The sequence below is a fragment of the Salmo salar genome, chromosome ssa16 (assembly GCF_905237065.1).
Source record: "Salmo salar chromosome ssa16, Ssal_v3.1, whole genome shotgun sequence".
In the NCBI taxonomy this organism is placed as follows: domain Eukaryota; kingdom Metazoa; phylum Chordata; class Actinopteri; order Salmoniformes; family Salmonidae; genus Salmo; species Salmo salar.
In genome coordinates this window covers 45,078,865-45,099,172 of record NC_059457.1, presented here as the reverse complement: position 1 = coordinate 45,099,172, position 20,308 = coordinate 45,078,865, and the positions used below count along the sequence as shown (strand labels likewise).

Here is a 20,308-nt window from a genome sequence, read left to right as displayed (position 1 = left end):
GTGTATAATAAGTAACTGCTGCTGCGTTTAGACAGGCAGCCAAATTCTGATATTTTGTTTGACCAATCAGTTCAGCTCTAAAAAAGAGCAGATGTGAAAAGATCTAATGTGATTGGTCAAAATACCAATTCGTGGAAAAAAGTGGGGAGGACATGGCAAAAACAACAAAAGCAACATGATTCAAATTATTTCAATGGTGTTATGTCTCTGGAGACTGGGAGTAGGATGGACTGACTATACATGGCTCTGCTAAAAACCAATCAGCGTACCGCATATTATGTACAATAAAAGTGATATGCATGTGCTATTAAAAAAATTATGTAAAGTAAAGTAAACCACCAAGCCTTTTCTTCTGAGAAATTGTATTATAGTTACCTGCCGATGTGTTGCTATTTTTGTATGTCTTGCTTGCAGCTTTGCATAGTGTGCTGCTGTGACATACACAGCCTAGCTAAAAGCTAGCCACCTAGTTAGCTCATTACTGCCACTGCCAGGCTCCAGCTACGTGGTCGACATGGCGACCGACGAAATACAACAATATTAGCTATCATAAAAACAGCTCAAGGTTGATGGCATTTATTTGGAAATTGTAAGTATATGCTGGTGGTTCTACAAAAGTTATAAACGGCTAGCTATCTAGATAAGGTCGGATTGTGTTCGACAGGTTTTATTTTTGCGACAAATGTACAGCTAACGTTTTCTAGCTAGCTGTTATGTTAGGTAGCTAACCATGCTAGCCGTCAAGTGTAGCTGGCTAGCTAGCTTTATAAAATAAAAATAATGTAGCTAGCTAACTAATTGTTTTTGTTTCTGATAACTAGCTAACGTTAGCTACCTAACTGGTCTATATTTCGTTAGCTGTGTCAATTTATGATAGCTTGCTTACGTTGGCTAGCTATTCTAGCTAATGTTAACAATGTCCACTTAATTTGTATTGACTAGCTAAATTAGCACTGTAACTAATAGTTATGCTAAAGAACACATTACCAGTAGCTAACGTTAGTTAGACAAACCGGTATAACTAGCTAGCTAGGTTCAGGGCATTTGACAAATGATGCTTTTGGATTTTAGTTTGGGTAACGTTTGCTTCGTCCCGCAACGAGACGGACGAAGCAAACTCATGTTAGCTGGCAAGCCTACTTTGAAGTATTAGCCTAGCAGCTAGCAGGTTAGCTACTACTAACTACATTTTGCATCTAGCTCTCTAGCATTGCTTACGTTGCACTTCGTAGTGATACGTTTTTTTCTTATGTTTATGGATGCTTATAAGTTTCAGAGGCCTAATAACAACTACAATATTTAATAATTCTGCTGTGAAAGTGGAAAACATAGCTTGTGGATGCGCCCCATGATATTCAATCAAACTTGGTTTGCAGGTTGACGTTGGATTCATGTACCCAACAGCATGACAAGGGAACATTGAAACTAAACAAAAACGCAACTGCATATGTTACTTATAGCTAATGCTTTACTGCTCATTACATGTTATGCAAACCTAGTAAGTGGTTTTGATGATACAATGGTAAAATACATCACATATATTCTACATTGAATTGATTGATTAGTGTAGGGAAATCATTAGGCCTGTGACTAGTGGTTGTGTAAGGATGGTACAGTTCCTTCTAGTGTTATGAGTCATCATTAAAGAGGAAATCTGCAGTTGTTACATCCATTTTTGACTTATACTTTAATGATTTATACCCCTTGATTCTTGAAGAAAACTTTTTATAAATGCCTCATGAGCTTAGTTCAACTGTCAAACTTCATCAGAGCCCAGAATATAAGTGTGTTTTACTCCAATGTTTGTAAACATTGTAAATGTACACAAACACTGTATAGCCTCAACATGTTTAAAACATAATGTTGATATCTTGGATGGTCAGGGATCTGTTTTATGAATTTGAGAGTGGTTACATTTCTTCAGGCCTATCCCTCAGCTTTTTACCAAAACAAGTGGGGTGACCACAATTGTTTACTCATGTTAGCTGTGAGTGTTTTCATCTGCATCCTTATCATGAGTGTATGTCTGCTGTGGCTACAGTTCTCTTTAGGATTTAGGCCTTACTAAACTTTATTTGAGACTGATACGGTCATGGAGTCATTGGATATTAAACAGTCAATCGGATAGCAAATCACAAAGTTCAACAGTTAGTCTTCTGTCTTGGTGAAATGGCTATATAAGGACAAGTATATGGACAGCTAGTCAACATTACTCTGTCAGTGTCACAGCAGCATTATTTGCATGGCATTTTGAATATGGGGAGAGGGTGTAAAATGTAACCACACAGTATGTAGGCCAGGCTATCAAATCAAATGATATTTGTCACATGTGCGGAATATAACAGGTTTAGACCTTACCCGTGAAATGCTTACTTACAAGCCCTTAACCAACAATGCAGTTCAAGAAATAGAGTTAAGAAAAGATTTACTAAATAGACTAAAGTAAAAAGTAACAATAAAATAACGAGGCAAGTCAATCACAGCCAGACTGTCAGGGGAAGTCAGGTGTTAATGTATTCAATATTTTTTTTATTAAGAATGCCTTTCCTGAACTAACACTTTTATTTATTTTTAATTTTTTTCTTACTTGCTGTGACTTTGCTGATAGCTACTTTATTGAGGAAAAATGTACTTACTATGACTTTGGTGTAGTTGTCCTACCAAGCTATTTTAAGATGAATGCACTAACTGTTAGTCACTCTGGTTAAGAGACGGGGCCTCGGTCTTATTACATTCATTTACATTTTTGTAATTTAGCAGACACTTATCAGATGAAAATAAAGTCCTCAAAGGTCCACACAATTCAAACTTTTGTACCTGATCTTACATTAACGTCACTGGAATGTTTGTATGGAAGTTGGCCTTATTTGCCCTATTTTAAGTTAAAATATTGTAATTTTATAGACAAGGCTGCAGTACATTCACTCATCTATTAAGCCCTTTGTTAGATCACATGCAGTGGACATGGTACATTTTTTGTTTGGTCCAGAAGCATTGGAGGAAATTACAGTCTTTGGCTACCATAGAAATAAGAATGAATTATTATTTCCATGTACCAGAGCAGTTCCAGGCACAATGACCTCATTATCTGTCAACCTTCCCAGAAACACACAGGGATATTTATCGTCATCTCTGTGTAGATTATTATAGTCTGTCAGACTCAATCACTGACTGAGGAAAGGCCCCTGTTGCTCCATCACATGTATTACAGCCAATTCCTAGCACTTAGGCTCTCCCATGCTTTATGGGAAACACACTCCCGCTGCCTGGCCCACTCATCTCAGCACCAATGTGGGGGTGTTTCCTTCTCCTCTCATAAGTAAACAGTTAGCTTGTTAGCTATTCTACTTCCCTACTCAGATTGGTAACTCAGTTAGTCCACCCCTCCCGGGCTATTTTCAGCCTGTGGAATCCCCACCCAGGTCGTCGACACCTGCTGTTGACATCAGGTGTGGCTTTTTTTATGCTGGCCACAAGCAAATTATGCAGCGGTGACAGGGAAGGCAGAGGTAGTGGTGGCGCACAAACAAAGATGTCATTTGAATATTACACATGTCCATCTTGAACCAGATACAAGGATAAGTGCAGGCAAAAAAAAGCCAGTGGCATGGCAGGAGAGAAAGTAGCAATACTGGAAGCATAATGTTTCTGGCTCTGCATACTAGCTAACCAGTACCAGCACCGTACTAGTGTGATCTGTCTGTTTACGCATGCCGTACCAGATGCATTTCCTTCATATTGTTCATTTGTTTTTGCTGTGAGTGTTGTTCATTGTCATGAACAAGGTTCATTACCGACTGCTTTGTCACGATTGAGAGCACTACTTTTGTAAGGTAGGCCTACACAACAGACTTTTGTATTGGCATCCTTAGATGTTCTTGCTATTAATTTCTAGAGGAAAAGGGAGTTGACATGGACTAGTAGGTGACAGCATGTAGCAGCATATGTTTGTTTTTGTCTACTACAGGCTCAGACATGCTTCATAGTTGGCGTGTGATTACACAATGATTTATTGGAGGACTCGTTTGGTTATTTCATGATAGTCACACTATATTAGGTTTGTGTATATTAGTCATGTGAAACGCCATGCTTTGATATGTAGTGCTTGAATTTAAATAGATTTGCATTCACTTTTGAAAGTATCCCTTTTTGATGTAAACAGAACTTTCCATACATGTTTGGCCACAGAAGTGGTGGTCAGAAAGTGACTTTTTGGACCTGAATGCCACTGGAAAAGATAAATGGTTGAGTTTGATATTATTTAAAAGCTTACAAACAGGGTTGTCAAACTATTTGATCATTTCTTGTGAAAAGTTTTTAAATCAAGGTTCTGAAATGTTTAACCTTTTAACGTCAATTATCTAAAAACGCATAAACTCAGATTTTTCTTTTTTATCCCTTCCGACCATTTGTAATTTTGCTGGTACACCATTGAAATTTTAAATAGAATTGACATTTTTATTTCTTATTATTACCACAATGACGATCATCGGTCCACCCACTGTCAAATGACAAATTGGTAATGTCTATTCTATATTTCTATGACTTCAATAGGTTTCCTATGGAGGATTGTCAGTATAATTTAAAACAACAAATATTCCAATTCAACTCAAGATTATCTGATGTGTGGATCTCCTATCTTTGTGGTACCATTTGAAAGTTGAAATGTCAACTTTCAAAGGCACTGGCCTACACACAGTACCCCATAATGTCAAAGTGGAATCATGTTTTTAGACATTTTACAAGTTTAATAAAAAAATGAAAAGCTGGAAGTTCTTGAGTTAAGTATTCAACCCCTTATGTGAAGCCTAAATAAGTTCAGGATAAAAAAATGTGCTTAACTAGTTACATACACTACTGGTCAAAAGTTTTAGAACACCTACTCATTCAAGTGTTTTTCATTTCTTTTTACTATTTTCTACATTGTAGAATAATAGTGAAGACATCAAAACTATGAAATAACACATATGGAATCATGTAGTAACCAAAAAAGGTGTTCAACAAATGAAAATATATTTTATATTTGAGAGTCTTCAAATAGCCACCTTTTTGTCTTGATGACAGCTTTGCACATGCTTGGCATTCTCTCAACCAGCTTCATGAGGTAGTCACCTGGAATGCATTTCAATTAACAGGTGTGCCTTCTTAAAAGTTAATTTGTGCAATTTCTTTCCTTGTTAATGTGTTTGAGCCAATCAGTTGTGTTGTGACAAGGTAGGGTTGGTATACAGAAGAAGCCCTATTTGGTAAAAGACCAAGTCCATATTATGGCTAAAACAGCTCAAATAAGCAAAGAAAATGACAGTCCATCATTACTTTAAGACATGAAGGTCAGTCAATACGGAAACTTTCAAGAAATTTAGACGTTTCTTCAAGTGCAGTCGCAAAAACCAAGCGCTATGATGAAACTGGCTCTCATGAGGACCGCCACAGGAATGGAAGACCCAGAGTTACCTCTGCTGCAGAGGATAAGTTCATTAGAGTTACCAGCCTCAGAAATTGCAGCCCAAATAAATGCTTCAGAGTTCAAGTAACAGACACATCTCAACATCAACTGTTCAGAGGAGGCTGTGTGAATCAGGCCTTCATGGTCGATTTGCAGCAAAGAAACCACTACTAAAGGACACCAATAACAAGAAGAGACTTGCTTGGGCCAAGAAACCCGAGCAATGGACATTAGACCGGTGGAAATTTGTCCTTTGGTCTGTAGTCCAAATTGGAGATTTGTTTTTCCAACCGCTGTGTCTTTGTGAGATGTGGTGTGGGTGAACGGAAGATCTCCACATGTGTATTTCCTACCATAAAGCATGGAGGAGACGGTGTGATGGTGTGGGGGTGCTTTGCTGGTGACAGTGTCGGGATTTATTTAGAATTCAAGGCACACTTTACTAGCATGGCTTCCACAGCATTCTGCAACGATACGCCATCCCATCTGGTTTGCGCTTAGTCCCACGATCATTTGTTTTTCAACAGGACAATGACCCAACACACCTACAGGCTGTGTAAGGGCTATTTGACCAAGAAGGAGAGTGATGGAGTGCTGCATCAGATGACCTGGCCTCGACAATCCACCGACCTCAACCAAATTGAGATGGTTGGGATGAGTTGGACCACAGAGTGAAGGAAAAGCAGACAAGTGCTCAGCATATGTGGGAACTCCTTCAAGACTGTTGGAAAAGCATTCCAGGTGAAGCTAGTTGAGAGAATGCCAAGAGTGTGCAAAGCTGTCATCAAGGCAATGGGTGGCTATTTGAGGAATCTCAAATATAAAATATATTTTGATTTGTTTAACGTTTTGTGTTATTACATGATTCCATGTGTTATTTCGTAGTTTCATTGTCTTCACTATTATTCTACAATGTAGAAAATAGTTAAAAAAATAAAAACTTGACTGAGTATGTGTTCTACAACTTTTGACCAGAAGTGTAAATTGCAGTGTTTAATAGTGTTTAACATGATTTCTTTTAATGACGACATTTCTGTACCCCACCCAATTATCTGTAACGTCCCTCAGTCGAGCATTGAAAATGGTTGTCTAGCAATGATCAACAACCAGTTTGACAAAACTTGAAGAATTTTGAAAAGAGTAATGGGCAAATGTTGCACAATCCAGGTGTGGAAAGCTCTTGGAGGCTTACCCAGAAAGACTCACAGCTGTAATCACAGCCAAAGGTGATTTTTAACATGTATTGACTCAGGGGGTTGAATACTCATCTAATCAAGATATATTAGTATTTAATTTAAATTTTTTAACAAATGTTAATTTTTATGCCACTTTCATTAGAGTATTTTGTGTAGATAGTTGACAATTAAATCAATTTTAATCCTACTGTTTAACACCACAATGTGGAGAAAGTCAAGGTGTGTGAATACTTTATGAAGGCAATGTAGAAACGTACTGTTTTTACATATTTAGACGAATGCAAGAGCATAATGAATAGGAGGTTGAAAAGTTGCAGAATTGTCCTTTAACGTAATTCTCCTAACCTTTTACCTAAATTCTCCTAACCTTTGTCGTTTTAGTTCTCCTAACCACCAACGTAAATTCTCCCTGTTATTCTCCTTTGTTACAACGCAACCAGATTTCAGAGAAAGATGTACCGAGTGTACAAAACATTAGGAACACCTTCCTAATGTTGATTTGCACCTGCTTTTGCCCTCAGAACAGCCTCAATTAATCAGGGCCTGCTACAAGGTGTCAAGCATTCCACAGGAATGCTGGCCCATGTTGGCTCCATGAATCCCGCAGTTGTGTCACGTTAGCTGGATGTCCTTTGGGTGTTGGATCATTCTTGATACACATGGGGAAACTGTTTACAGTGGAAAAACCCAGCAGAGTTGCAGATCTTGACACACTCAAACCGGTGCGCCTGGCACCTACTACCATACCCTGTTCAAAGACACTTAAATATTTTGTCTTGCACATAAACAATCCATGTCTCATTTGTCTCGAGGCTTAAAAATCCTTCTTAAACCTGTCTTCTCCCCTTCATCTACACTGATTTTTGAAGTGGATGTAACAAGTGACATCAATAAGGGATCATCGCTTTCTCTTGGTTTCACCTGGTCAGTCTCATGGAAAGATGTGTTCGTAATGTATTGTACACTCGGTGTATAATACTACACATCCTCCAAGATGTATGATAAGTTATGTCATCCAATCCGTATGCTTTTGTACGACCAGGTAAGACGTATGATATTGTACACCTGCTATTCCATTCGTAATGTGTCATACTAAATGAAGGCGAACAGATTTACGTACCAAATCTTCCGAATTGCCCTGAGGCCAGGTTGAACATCTAGCCTAGATGTTCACTTGCTGGAGCTGAAATGTGGACATTCAGTTATAGTAACCTGTTCTTATGCAGCAACAAGATGCTGTTACTCCCCATTGAAACCCCAAACTTCCTGTTTTCAGATGAGTGCTTGTTATTGGACTAGGGAGGGTCCTAAAATAGCCAGTTCAAGTAAATAATCAGCCTTCTGGCATTTAATGAACACTGCTACTGGGGCAGGGAACACCCCAACACTCCCTGACCCCAGTGTGAAGACAAATCGGGCCGTTTATTGACATCCTGCTGGTTTTGTCCTTTTACTGGAAGGGCAGCCAGGTGAATCAAGTTCAGAACATAGTTGGGTAGTTAAGCAAATGTTGATGTTTTTTCTTCCCACATGTTTAATCTGTTTCCCGTTTGGTGTATGCAGTTGAAATGCTTATTGTTCTGTTTCACTTTGTCTTTCAGGTCATACCACATACTGAGTGTTCATAATGTCTGAACATTTAGACGAAAGTTGATGTTCGGAATAGTTTTATTTTATTACATTGGAATCTGTCAGATCTTTTGCATCACTCAGTTTTTTTCGAAAAGAAAACAAACCCCACGCGACAACACACTGAAGGATCTACCTTTCTTTGAAAAAGAAAGCGTCCGTCAAAGCTACAGTGCTTCCCCCAGAGACCTCCGTGGGTGACGATGCCTGTGCAAGCGCCGCAATGGACGGAATTCCTGCTGTGTCCCATCTGCACCCAGCTGTTCGAGGAGAGCCTCCGCAAGCCCATCAGCCTGGGCTGTGGCCACACTGTCTGTAAGATGTGCCTGAACAAGCTGCATCGCAAGGCCTGCCCCTTCGACCAGACGGCTATCGCCACCGACATTGAGCTGCTGCCAGTCAACACAGCCCTGCTGCAGCTGGTGGGAGGACAGGTGAGACAGACGCTAGGTTAAGCTAGGTTGGTACTACTCAGGTGAGACGCTAGGCAAGGCTATACAACGGGTGTATACTTTTACTGTGAAATACTTACAAGCACTTTCCCAACAATGCAGTTTAAAAAAAGTAAGAAAATTTGCTAATAAAAATAGTAACACAAATAACAATAACAAGGCTATATACACAAGGGGTACCGAGTCAATGTGCAGGGTTACGAGGTAGTTGAGATAATACAGTGCATTTGGAAAATATTCAGACCCCTTGACTTTCATCACATTTTGTTACGTTACAGCCTTATTCTAAAATTTATTAGAATGTTTTCCTTCAATCTACACACAATACCCCATAATGACAAAGTGAAAACTGTTTTTTAGAACTTTTAGGAAATGTATTAAACATAAAAAAACTACTTTATTTACATAATTATTCAGACCCTTTGCTATGAGACTTGAAATTCATCTCGGGTGCATCCTGTTTCCATTTCTCATCCTTGAGATGTTTCTACAACTAGATTGGAGTCCACCTGTTGTAAATTCAATTGATTGGACATGATTTGGAAAGGCACACACCTGTCTATATAAGGTCCCACAGTTGACAGTGCATGTCAGAGCAGAAACCAAGCCATGAGGTCGAAGGAGTTGTCCGTAGAGCTCAGAGACAGGATTGTGTCGAGGCACAGATCTGGGGAAGGGTACCAAAACACTTCTGCAGCATTGAAGGTCTCCAAGAACACAGTGGCCTCCATCATTCTTCAATGGAAGTTTGAAACCACCAAGACTCTTCCTAGAGCTGGCCGCCTGTCTAAACTGAGCAATCGGGGGAGAATGGCCTTGGTCAGGGTGGTGACCAAAAACCCGATGGTTACTCTGACAGCTCCAGAGTTCCTCTGTGGAGATGGTTGTCCTTCTGGAAGGTTCTCCCATCTCTGCAGCACTCCACCAGTCAGGCCTTTATGGGGGAGTGGCCAGACGGAAGTCACTCCTCAGTGAAAAGCACCATTTTCCACCGCCATGATAGTGGGTAATGCAACTTCCTGATACACTTTAGCATGGTTGTGGAAAATTGTATTTCATAAAGAAGGTATGTATATTCCCCCCGTGCTTTCTTGCCATTTTTTTAAATCTAGTTAAGGGGGAAGTCAATGGCTTTGCAGCCTGAATGGAGAATGTTTTAGGTACGATCCGGTCCACAGGGGATACTAGTGTATTGCCAGCTGCATACAATGCGTTTGTCGGTAAGATGGAAACGACTCAATATTGCCATCTGGCGGCCTTTGGGCTAAGTGGATTTCAGTGTGTTCTAGACCTGTGTCAGTGGTCTTCATCTCTATTGTTTGAATCAAATATTGAACCTATGCTGAACCCCACCCTGCTTTCACCACTTCCAGGGCTGACCCACACACACACAAATGTTTTTTTTTGCATGTGGGCTTGGAATTTTTTATTTTATTTTTTTAAAGGTCCCAAATGCTCTGTGTGACCATCTGCCAATATGGCTGGTAAGCTTAGACATTTCCCAGCCAATGCCAAAATCTACCAGCATTTGGCTGGTGTTATTTTTGCCTCCATAATCCCAAACAAACAGCCTTTGAAAAGGAGCTCACAAAGGTCTGCATTTGATTTCTCTGCAAACTATTGCAGTTTCATCCACAAGCACATGAAAGGGGAAGACTACAACTTGTTCTAGTTTACCACTGACCGTGTGAGACTGCCTGTGTATTTGTTTTTAGTGTGTGTACGCACACGTTTCACGTTTGTGTGTTCTCACGACACATACAAGAGTGCCATTTAGTTCTCTGATATGAGGAAAAGGGAAACTAGATCTGTCCCTATCAAGTGGTTCAAAAGATACTGGATCTAAATTACTTCCTGGTTTGTATGGCTTGTTTTCTACTCTGGCTTTTGGGAAATGATGGCACAGTACACTGAGTCCTAGATCTGTTTGTGCTGTCTGACCAACTCTTATGGTCACGCCCACACATATCTGGAACCAGGCTACAATGCACCCCCATTGCCTGGCATTCATATCCAATCTGGATAGACTCTTGGGGCAATATCTAAATCCTTTGGCGCACAAATCTTCTGTTGATACCAAAGTCTTAGAAAGTCTTATTTTTTGGTTATTTATTTTATTTCACCTTTATTTAACCAGGTAGATCAGTTGAGAACAAGTTCTCATTTACAACTGTGACCTGGCCAAGATAAAGCAAAGCAGTGCAACAAAAACAACACGGAGTTACACATAAACAAACAGTCAATAACACAATTATAAGGAAAAAAAAGAAATCTATGTATAGTGTGTTCAAATGTAGGGAGGTAGGCAATAAATAGGCCATAGTGGTGAAATAATTACAATTTAGCATTAACACTGGAGTGATAGATGTGCTGGTAGAGATACTGGGGTGCAAAAGAGCAAGAGGGTAAGTAATAATATGGGGATGAGGTAGTTGGGTGTGCTATTTACAGATTGGCTGTGTACAGGTACAGTGATCGGCAAGCTGCTCTGACATCCTATGCTTAAAGTTAGAGGGGGCGATATAAGGCTTCAGTGATTTTTGCAATTCGTTCCAGTCATTGACAGCAGCGAACTGGAAGGAAAGGCATCCAAAGGAAGTGTTGGCTTTGGGGATGACCAGTGAAATATACCTGCTGGAGCGTGTGCTACGGGTGGGTGTTGCTATGGTGACCAGTGAGCTGAGATAAGGTGGGGCTTTACCTAGCAAAGACTTATAGATGACATGGAGCCAGTGGGTTTGGCGACTAATATGTAGTGAGGGCCAGCCAACGAGAGCATACAAGTTGCAGTGATGGGTAGTATATGGGGCTTTGGTGACAAAACGGATGGCACTGTGATAGACTGCATCCAGTTTGCTGAGTAGAGGGTTGGGGGCTATTTTGTAAATGACATCGCCGAAGTCAAGGATCGGTAGGATAGTCAGTTTTACGAGGGTATGTTTGGCAGCATGAGTGAAGGAGGCTTTGTTGCTAAATAGGAAGCCGATTCTAGATTTAATTTTGGATTGGAGATGCTTAATGTGAGCGTGGAAGGAGAGTTTAAACACCTAGGTAGTTGTCCACATATTCTAGGTCAGAACCGTCCAGAGTAGCGATGCTAGTCGGGCAAGAGGGTGAGTGCAGCAATCGGTTGAAGAGCATGCACTAGTTTTACTAGATACTATCCCATCCCCACACATATCTGTGAGGGGGGTCATTTACACTTGTTTGTCAGGTTGCAATAGATGGTTCATTCGATCATGTGTCAGATGTTTGTGGAGGCCATTTTCAGGATTGTGCTTCTTTTTATGGATTGTTTAAGGAGCGTTCTGAACCATCCCACTATATTCCCCATTTGGGATATTTCAGATGTGTTCAGAAGATGGACAGGGACTGTGCTGCCCTAGCTTCAGGGGGAAGCTGGTTTCACCATTGAGGTGCCAGGACAGAGAAGAGCTTGGGCTGAGTGGGAGCTGACCTCCCGTAGGGGTGGGGGCCAAGAGACCAGAGGTTGCTGAACAGACTACTTGGGTTGAAGTGTAGGGTTAGAGCAGAACCTTAAGGTAGGGAGGGGCAGTTCTTCTTGCTGCTCTGTAGGCATGTACCATGGCCTTGTAGTGGATCCGAGCTTTGACTGGAAGCCAGTGGAGTCTACGGAGGAGGGAATTTGGGAAGATTGAACACCAGGCGGGCTGCAGCGGTTTGGGATAATTTTCAGAGGTTTGATGGCACAAGCGGGGAGCCCAGCCAACAGCGAGTTGCAGTAATCCAGACGGGAGAGGACAAGTGCCTGGATTAGGACCTGCGGCGCTTCCTGTATGCGGTAGGGTTGTACTCTACGGATGTTGTAGAGCATGAACCTGCAGGAGCGAGTCATTGCTTTGATGTTTGCAGAGAACGATAGGGTGTTGTCCAGAGTCTCACCAAGGTTCTTTGCACTCTGGGAGGGGGACACCGTGGAGGTGTCAACTGTGATTGAGAGGTCTTGGAGCGGGCAGGCCTTCCCCGGAAGGAAGAGCAGTTCCGTCGTGTCGACGTTGAGCTTGAGGTGGTGAACCGACATCCAAGCTGAGATATCTGCCAGGCAAGTGGATGCATGTCGCCACCTGGGTGTCAGAAGGAGAGGGAAGGATAAAAGTAGTTGAGGGCAATCCACATAGCAATGATAGGAGAGACCATGTGAGGATATGATGCAACCGAGTGACTGTGTGTAATAGCGTGAAAAGGAGAGTGTCTAGAACCGAGCCCTGAGGGACACCAGTAGTGAGAGTATGTGGTGCAGACACAGATCCTCTCTACGTCACCTGGTAGGAACTGCCTGCCAGGTAGGATGCAATCCAAGAGTGTGTAGAGCTTGATACGCCCAGCCCTGAGAGGTAAAGAGGAGGTTCTGATGGTTCACGGTGTCAAAGGCAGCAGATCTAGGAGGATGAGAACAGAGAGAGTCAGTTTTGGCACTGTGGAGAGCCTCTGTGACTGAAGAGCGATCTCGGTTGAGTGACCCGTCTTGAAGCCTGACTGGTTAGGGTCAAGAATATCGTTCTGAGAGAGATGGCGAGAGAGCTGGTCAGACGGTGCGCACAAGTGTTCTGGAAAGAAAAGCAAGAAGTGATACCGGCCTGTTTTTGACGTCAGGGGTCGAGTGTTGGTTTCTTGAGAAGGAATGCAGACAGTGATGAGGGAAGTGAAGAATGGGAGGTCTCCAGAGATGGTCTGAAGGAGCTGATGGGGTCGAGCGGGCAGGTTGTCGGGCGGCCAGACCTCACTAGTCGCAGGATTTTTCAAAGCGGTTGACAGTTGTTCGTAGGGAGCGGGAGGGGGGTGGATGATTGGGGGAGAAGGTGGAAAATGGTTTCCTAGGGTTAGAGGCAGAAGCTTGACATTTTGTGATAGTGTCTTCAGTAGCGGATACAGAGGAATATAAGGTATGGAGGAGGGAGTGAAAGGATGGGTCCTCCGGAAGTTTAATTTTCCTCCATTTTCGCTCAGCTACCCGCAGCTCTGTTCTGTAAGCTTGCAGTGAGTCACCATGGAGCAGTAGGGGAGGGCCGAGCTGGCCAGGAGGAAAGGGGAGATTGCGAGTCATAGGATGCGGAAAGGGAAGATGGTAGGGTTGACGAGGCAGAATCAGGAGACATGCGGGAGAAGGATTTACAGTGAGGGGGGGAAAAAGTATTTGATCCCCTGCTGATTTTGTACGTTTGCCCACTGACAAAAATGATCAGTCTATAATTGTAATGGTAGGTTTATTTGAACAGTGAGAGACAGAATAACAAAAAAATCCAGAAAAACGCATGTCAAAAATGTTATCAATTGATTTGCATTTTAATGAGGGAAATAAGTATTTGACCCCTCTGCAAAACATGACTTAGTACTTGGTGGCAAAACCCTTGTTGGCAATCACAGAGGTCAGACGTTTCTTGTAGTTGGCCACCAGGTTTGCACACATCTCAGGAGGGATTTTGTCCCACTCCTCTTTGCAGATCATCTCCGAGTCATTAAGGTTTCGAAGCTGACGTTTGGCAACTCGAACCTTCAGCTCCCTCCACAGATTTTCTATGGGATTACGGTCTGGAGACTGGCTAGGCCACTCCAGGACCTTAATGTGCTTCTTCTTGAGCCACTCCTTTGTTGCCTTGGCCGTGTGTTTTGGGTCATTGTCATGCTGGAATACCCATCCACGACCCATTTTCAATGCCCTGGCTGAGGGAAGGAGGTTCTCACCCAAGATTTGACAGTACATGGCCCCGTCCATCGTCCCTTTGATGAGGTGAAGTTGTCCTGTCCCCTTAGCAGAAAAACACCCCCAAAGCATAATGTTTCCACCTCCATGTTTGACGGTGGAGATGGTGTTCTTGGGGTCATAGGCAGCGTTCCTCCTCCTCCAAACACGGCGAGTTGAGTTGATGCCAAAGAGCTCAATTTTGGTCTCATCTGACCACAACACTTTCACCCAATTGTCCTCTGAATCATTCAGATGTTCATTGGCAAACTTCAGATGGGCATGTATATGTGCTTTCTTGAGCAGGGGGACCTTGCGGGCACTGCAGGATTTCGGCGTAGTGTGTTACCAATTGTTTTCTTGGTGACTATGGTCCCAGCTGCCTTGAGATCATTGACAAGATCCTCCCGTGTAGTTCTGGGCTGATTCCTCACCATTCTCATGATCATTGCAACTCCACGAGGTGAGATCTTGCATGGAGCCCCAGGCCGAGGGATATTGGCAGTTCTTTTGTGTTTCTTCCATTTGCGAATAATCGCACCAACTGTTGTCACCTTCTCACCAAGCTGCTTGGCGATGGTCTTGTGTAGGTCTATAATCTTGTCCCTGACATCCTTGGAGAGCTCTTTGGTCTTGGCCATGATGGAGAGTTTGGAATCTGATTGCTTCTGTGGACAGGTGTCTTTTATACAGGTAACAAGCTGAGATTAGGAGCACTCTCTTTAAGAGTGTGCTCCTAATCTCAGCTCGTTACCTGTATGAAAGACACCTGGGAGCCAGAAATCTTTCTGATTGAGAGGGGGTCAAATACTTATTTCCCTCATTAAAATGCAAATCAATTTATAACATTTTTGAGATGCGTTTTTCTGGATTTCTTTGTTGTTATTCTGTCTCTCACTGTTCAAATAAACCTACCATTAAAATTATAGACGGATCATTTCTTTGTCAGTGGGCAAACGTACAAAATCAGCAGGGGATCAAATACTTTTTTCCCTCACTGTAGCAGATGGGAGAGATGATGGGATAGAAGAGGAGAGTAGTGGGAGAGAGAGTGGAGATGGTGCATGACCATCTGGGTAGGGGTTGAGGGCTAGAGTTGAAGGAGAGGGAGGGGGTTGCCGTGAGATTAGTAAGCGAACAGCCTCTAGTAAAGATGAGGTCAAGCGTATTGCCTGCCTTGTGAGTGGGAGGGGACTGGGAAAGGGTGAGATCCAGGGGAAAAGAAAGAGTTGGAGAGAAATTAATCAAAGGCAGATGTCAGGAGGTTGGAAGTTGCCAAGTATGAAGAGCAGTGAGCCATCGTTAGAAAGTTAGATTATCAATGTGTCAAGCACATTGAGGAACTCTCAAAAGGGTCCCTGGTGGGCGATAGGGTTGGGCGATATCCACATTTTCGTACTGTTTCTGTTCCATACCGGGATATACAGTATTAACGGATGTGCACATAATTTAAAAAATATAATAATTGAAGCACAAAACTATTTAGGCAACAAGGATCTTGATCCAGGAGAGGATTGAATGCTGTAACCAAGAGGCTAGATTTTTGACGCCTAGCCACTTAGCTAGCAAGTTAGCAAACCAAATGCATAGCTGGAGCTCTGAGCTGGATATCATTTATTTGACACATCTTAGATTTCTTATAATTATACCTAACTTATAAGCAGTGGTGTAGCACGCAGCTGTGGAAGCAGTATTCTCTGGGGTGATCCATGTCTCCGTCAGGGCCAAAAAGTCAATGGACTGAAGGGCAGCATAGGCTGAGAGACTCGGCCGGAGTGCAGGATTCCACATGGGTTGTGCTCGCAGGGTACATTAAATTAGAAGGGTTGCAGCCAAGGGGTGGGGAGTGTCTAATGCCTACAGGGAGAGGAGCGAACTGGGATAGAAAACACACATGCTCACAGTTGCCAAAGCTACAAAATGAGAATCTGAAAATAACTACGTAAGATACTCAAGTGAGAGTGGAGTGGAGCCCTCCTCTCTTTCCTTCCTCCAATAAATCTGCAGAACATTCTTTGTTTCGGCAACGGTCTTCGTTTTGACAACGAGACCGCCGCTGACACTGATCACCAAAACCTCAACAGTCACAAATTTCCCTGCCCCTTAATCCTGGTTGATGTCAACAATCATCTGCAAATTATGAGCAGTCAGCAGTTCATACACCAAGTAGGCAACTGGGGAGACATACAGCACTTAAAGTAGATGGCCCTAGATAGCAAAAAGACTAGTAGACAGCAACAGATTAAGACTAAAATTATACATATCACTCCTGGAGATATCAGGAGTCCTCTAGCTATAGATTTAAGTATTTGTCTCTCTATTTTTGCACACACACACACACACTGTAAACGTAAGCTGGATTTCAACGTGTGTTGTGACCTTGGTGTCTCTTTTCTCTCCCCAGGTGCCCAAACGGCAGCCTACCACCTTGGTGACGGGGGCAGAGGACATAGCCCACTATGAGGAAGCCAGTGAGTGTGTGGAGGAGCTGGCTCAGTACCTGAAACCCCTGAGCAACAGCAGAGGTCAGTCAGACACCACCTCATCCTGCTGACAGTCACAACCATTGCTCATGAATTGTGGGACAAGCCTCTATTAATTTCTCAACATATCATATTTAATAGCAACAGTTTCAACCACTCTCCCTTTTTTATCCATTCACAATCCTCATTCTAGTCTAGTGCACTCATTCTCTTCTTGCTTTATCTTGCTTTAACAGGCATCATCTTGAATGGTGCTTTCTCGCTCTCTCCCTCATCTTGAATGGTGCTTTGTCTCTCTCGCTCTCTCCCTCATCTTGAATGGTGCTTTCTCGCTCTCTCCCTCATCTTGAATGGTGCTTTCTCGCTCTCTCTCTCTCCCTCATCTTGAATGGTGCTTTCTCTCTCTCTCTCTCTCCCTCATCTTGAATGGTGCTTTCTCTCTCTCTCTCCCTCATCTTGAATGGTGCTTTCTCTCTCTCTCTCCCTCATCTTGAATGGTGCTTTCTCTCTCTCTCTCTCTCTCTCTCTCTCTCTCTCCCTCATCTTGAATGGTGCTTTCTCTCTCTCTCTCTCTCTCTCTCCCTCATCTTGAATGGTGCTTTCTCTCTCTCTCTCTCTCTCTCTCTCCCTCATCTTGAATGGTGCTTTCTCTCTCTCTCTCTCTCTCTCTCCCTCATCTTGAATGGTGCTTTCTCTCTCTCTCCCTCATCTTGAATGGTGCTTTCTCTCTCTCTCTCTCTCTCCCTCATCTTGAATGGTGCTTTCTCTCTCTCTCTCTCTCATCTTGAATGGTGCTTTCTCTCTCTCATCTTGAATGGTGCTTTCTCTCTCTCATCTTGAATGGTGCTTTCTCTCTCTCATCTTGAATGGTTCTCTCTCTCTCGCTCTCTCGCTCTCTCGCTCTCGCTCTCTCGCTGCTTTATTGGCATGAAAAACATTGTGTTAATATTGCCAAAGCAACAATGTATATAATAATATAAAATGGCAGTTAATAATAATACAAAATTAAAAATAATAACAATAAAATAGTAGAATGCAATAAGTATAAAAGTCTAAATATGGAAAATGAATCTATAACTAAATAACGGTCATCTTCACCATTACATCAGTACTACAACTACTATTTGGAATGATAAACAACAATAATAATAGAAATAACAGTAATAACAATAATAGTAATAATAAGTAAGTTACTGTTTACTATGCAGATGTTATTATTCAGTGTCCCTCAGGCTATGTCAGGCAAATGCATATTTGGCTGCAAGAGGAGCCATTGCTCCTTCGCCCATGAGTATTTTCAGTTTTTCCTCTGGGTTTAATAAATTCAAATTTGGAATAAATGTAGTCATTTCTGTGAATAAGGAATCTCTTTGTGAGGAATATTTATCACAGTAAAGGAGAAAGTGCATCTCTGTCTCTACCTCCCCTGTCGTGCAGTGACCACATACACGCTCCTCTTTGGGTAGCCATGTCTTTTTATGTCTGCCGGTTTCTATTGCCAATCGGTGGTCACTCAGCCTGTACTTGGTAAGGATCTGTCTCTGCTTCGTATCTCTGACAGAGTAGAGATAATCAGCCAATTCATATTCTCTGTTTAGGGTCAGATAGCAATTTAGTTGGCTTTGGGATTTTGTTTCGTTTTTCCAATGTTGTAAATATGAGTCCTTTGATTGGTTCATGATTTTGTTTATTTGAATTCTTTCTTTTGAAGCAGTGCTGGTGTCAGCTTGGTTGGTGAGGTCCAACACCAGCTGACTGAGAGGGCTCGTTTCTGGGCTCAGCTCTTGGGTTTGGAGTGCTTTAAATTGCAGACTTGAATTTGGACTTGAATTTAGATGTAGCCAAAATTTTAATGATCTTTTCTGTATTTTCATTATTACTGGAAAGCGGCCCAATTCTGCCCTACATGCATTAGTTGGTGTATTTCTCTGGACTTGTAGGATTTTCCGACAGAATTCTGCATGTAGGGCTTCAATTGGATGTTTGTCCCACATTTTAAAGTCCAGTTTATTGAGTGGCCCCCAAACCTCACTTCCGTAAAGAGCTATTGGTAGGATTACACTGTCAAATATTTTGGTCCAAATTCTAATTGGGATGTTGATTTTGAATAATTTCATTTTTATTGCATACAATGTTCTGCGGGCTTTTTCTTTGAGTGCATTCACTGCCATATTAAAGTTTCCCGATGCAGATATGGTCAGACCAAGGTAGGTGTAATTTTTAGTGTTTTCAATGATGGTGTTGTTCAGGGTGAATTTATATTTGTGTTTCTGACATCTGGTTTTCTTTTGGAAAATCATGATTTTCGTTTTTTGGAAATTTACTGCCAGGGCCCAATTATGGCAATATTGCTCTAGAATATTAATGTTTTGTTGAAGACCTTCTTTGGTTGGTGATAGAAGTACCAAGTCATCAGCATATAGCAGGTATTTCACCTCTGTGTCAAATAGTGTGAGTCCTGGGGCTGGAGAATGGTCCAACATGTCTGCTAATTCATTGATTTAAATGTTGAAAAGGTTTGGACTCAAACTGCAGCCTTGTCTCACACCTCGACATTGTGAAAATAATTCTGTTCTTTGGTTTTTGATTTTTATTGCACATTTATTTTCTGTGTACATACATTTTATTAAGTCATACACCTTACCACCAAGCCCACTTTGGAGAATTTTGTAGAATAGCCCTTCATGCCAAATAGAATCAAATGCTTTTTTAAAGTCAATAAAGCAAGCAAAGATTTTGCCCTCTTTTTTGGTGGACGTGTTTATTAATTAGTGTGTGTAAGGTGTATATATGGTCAGTAGTGCGATGGTTAGGGAGAAAGCCAATTTGACATTTACTTATTACATTTTTTCTTGAAGAAAGGTTTGAATTCTTGAATTCAAAATGCTACAGAAAACCTTTCCCAAGTTACTGTTTACGCAAATTCCCCTGTAATTATTGGGGTCTGATTTGTCTCCACTTTTGTGGATAGGGGAGATGAGCCCCTGGTTCCAGACATCAGGGAAGCAACCAGAAGTTAAAACCATGTTGAACAATTTAAGCATAGCATTTTGCAACTCAGGTGTGCTGTTTTTCAGCATTTCATTTCTGATGTTGTCTAGACCACAAGCCTTCTTTGATTTAATCGATTTGAGCTTTTCATTTAGTTCTTGTTGGGTTATTGGGTAATCTAATGGATTTTGGTTGTTTTTAATGACTGATTCAAGGATGTTCAATTTTTCTTTAATTTCTAATTGGTTCTGTTGTAAGTCTTTTTGTGGGATGTTTTTGTATAGATTATCAAAATAAGTTTTCCAAATTCCTACATCTTGTATGGCTAATTCCTGTGGCTTTGTTGTGCTTAAATTGTCCCACATGTCCCAGAACTGATTTTGGTCAATTGCGTTTTCAATTTCATCAAG

At 41.8% G+C, this 20,308-nt stretch overlaps 1 protein-coding gene across 3 annotated transcripts in view; it reads left to right on the top strand.

Annotated features, from left to right (window-relative positions):
• Positions 1–256: 256 nt before the first annotated feature.
• The window catches only part of LOC106573951 (roquin-1), a 104,926-nt gene continuing 84,874 nt past the window's right edge, over positions 257–20,308 (top strand). The window contains exons 1-3 of one of the 3 annotated variants that reach the window (XM_045697315.1): positions 257–589; positions 8,244–8,705; positions 16,829–16,949. In XM_045697315.1, coding sequence (XP_045553271.1) covers positions 8,475–8,705; positions 16,829–16,949 — 352 coding nt within the window. In that variant the 5' untranslated portion in view covers positions 257–589; positions 8,244–8,474. The remainder of the gene's footprint in view (positions 590–8,243; positions 8,706–16,828; positions 16,950–20,308) is intronic. The other 2 variants (XM_014149430.2, XM_014149432.2) reach the window with 2 other exon arrangements.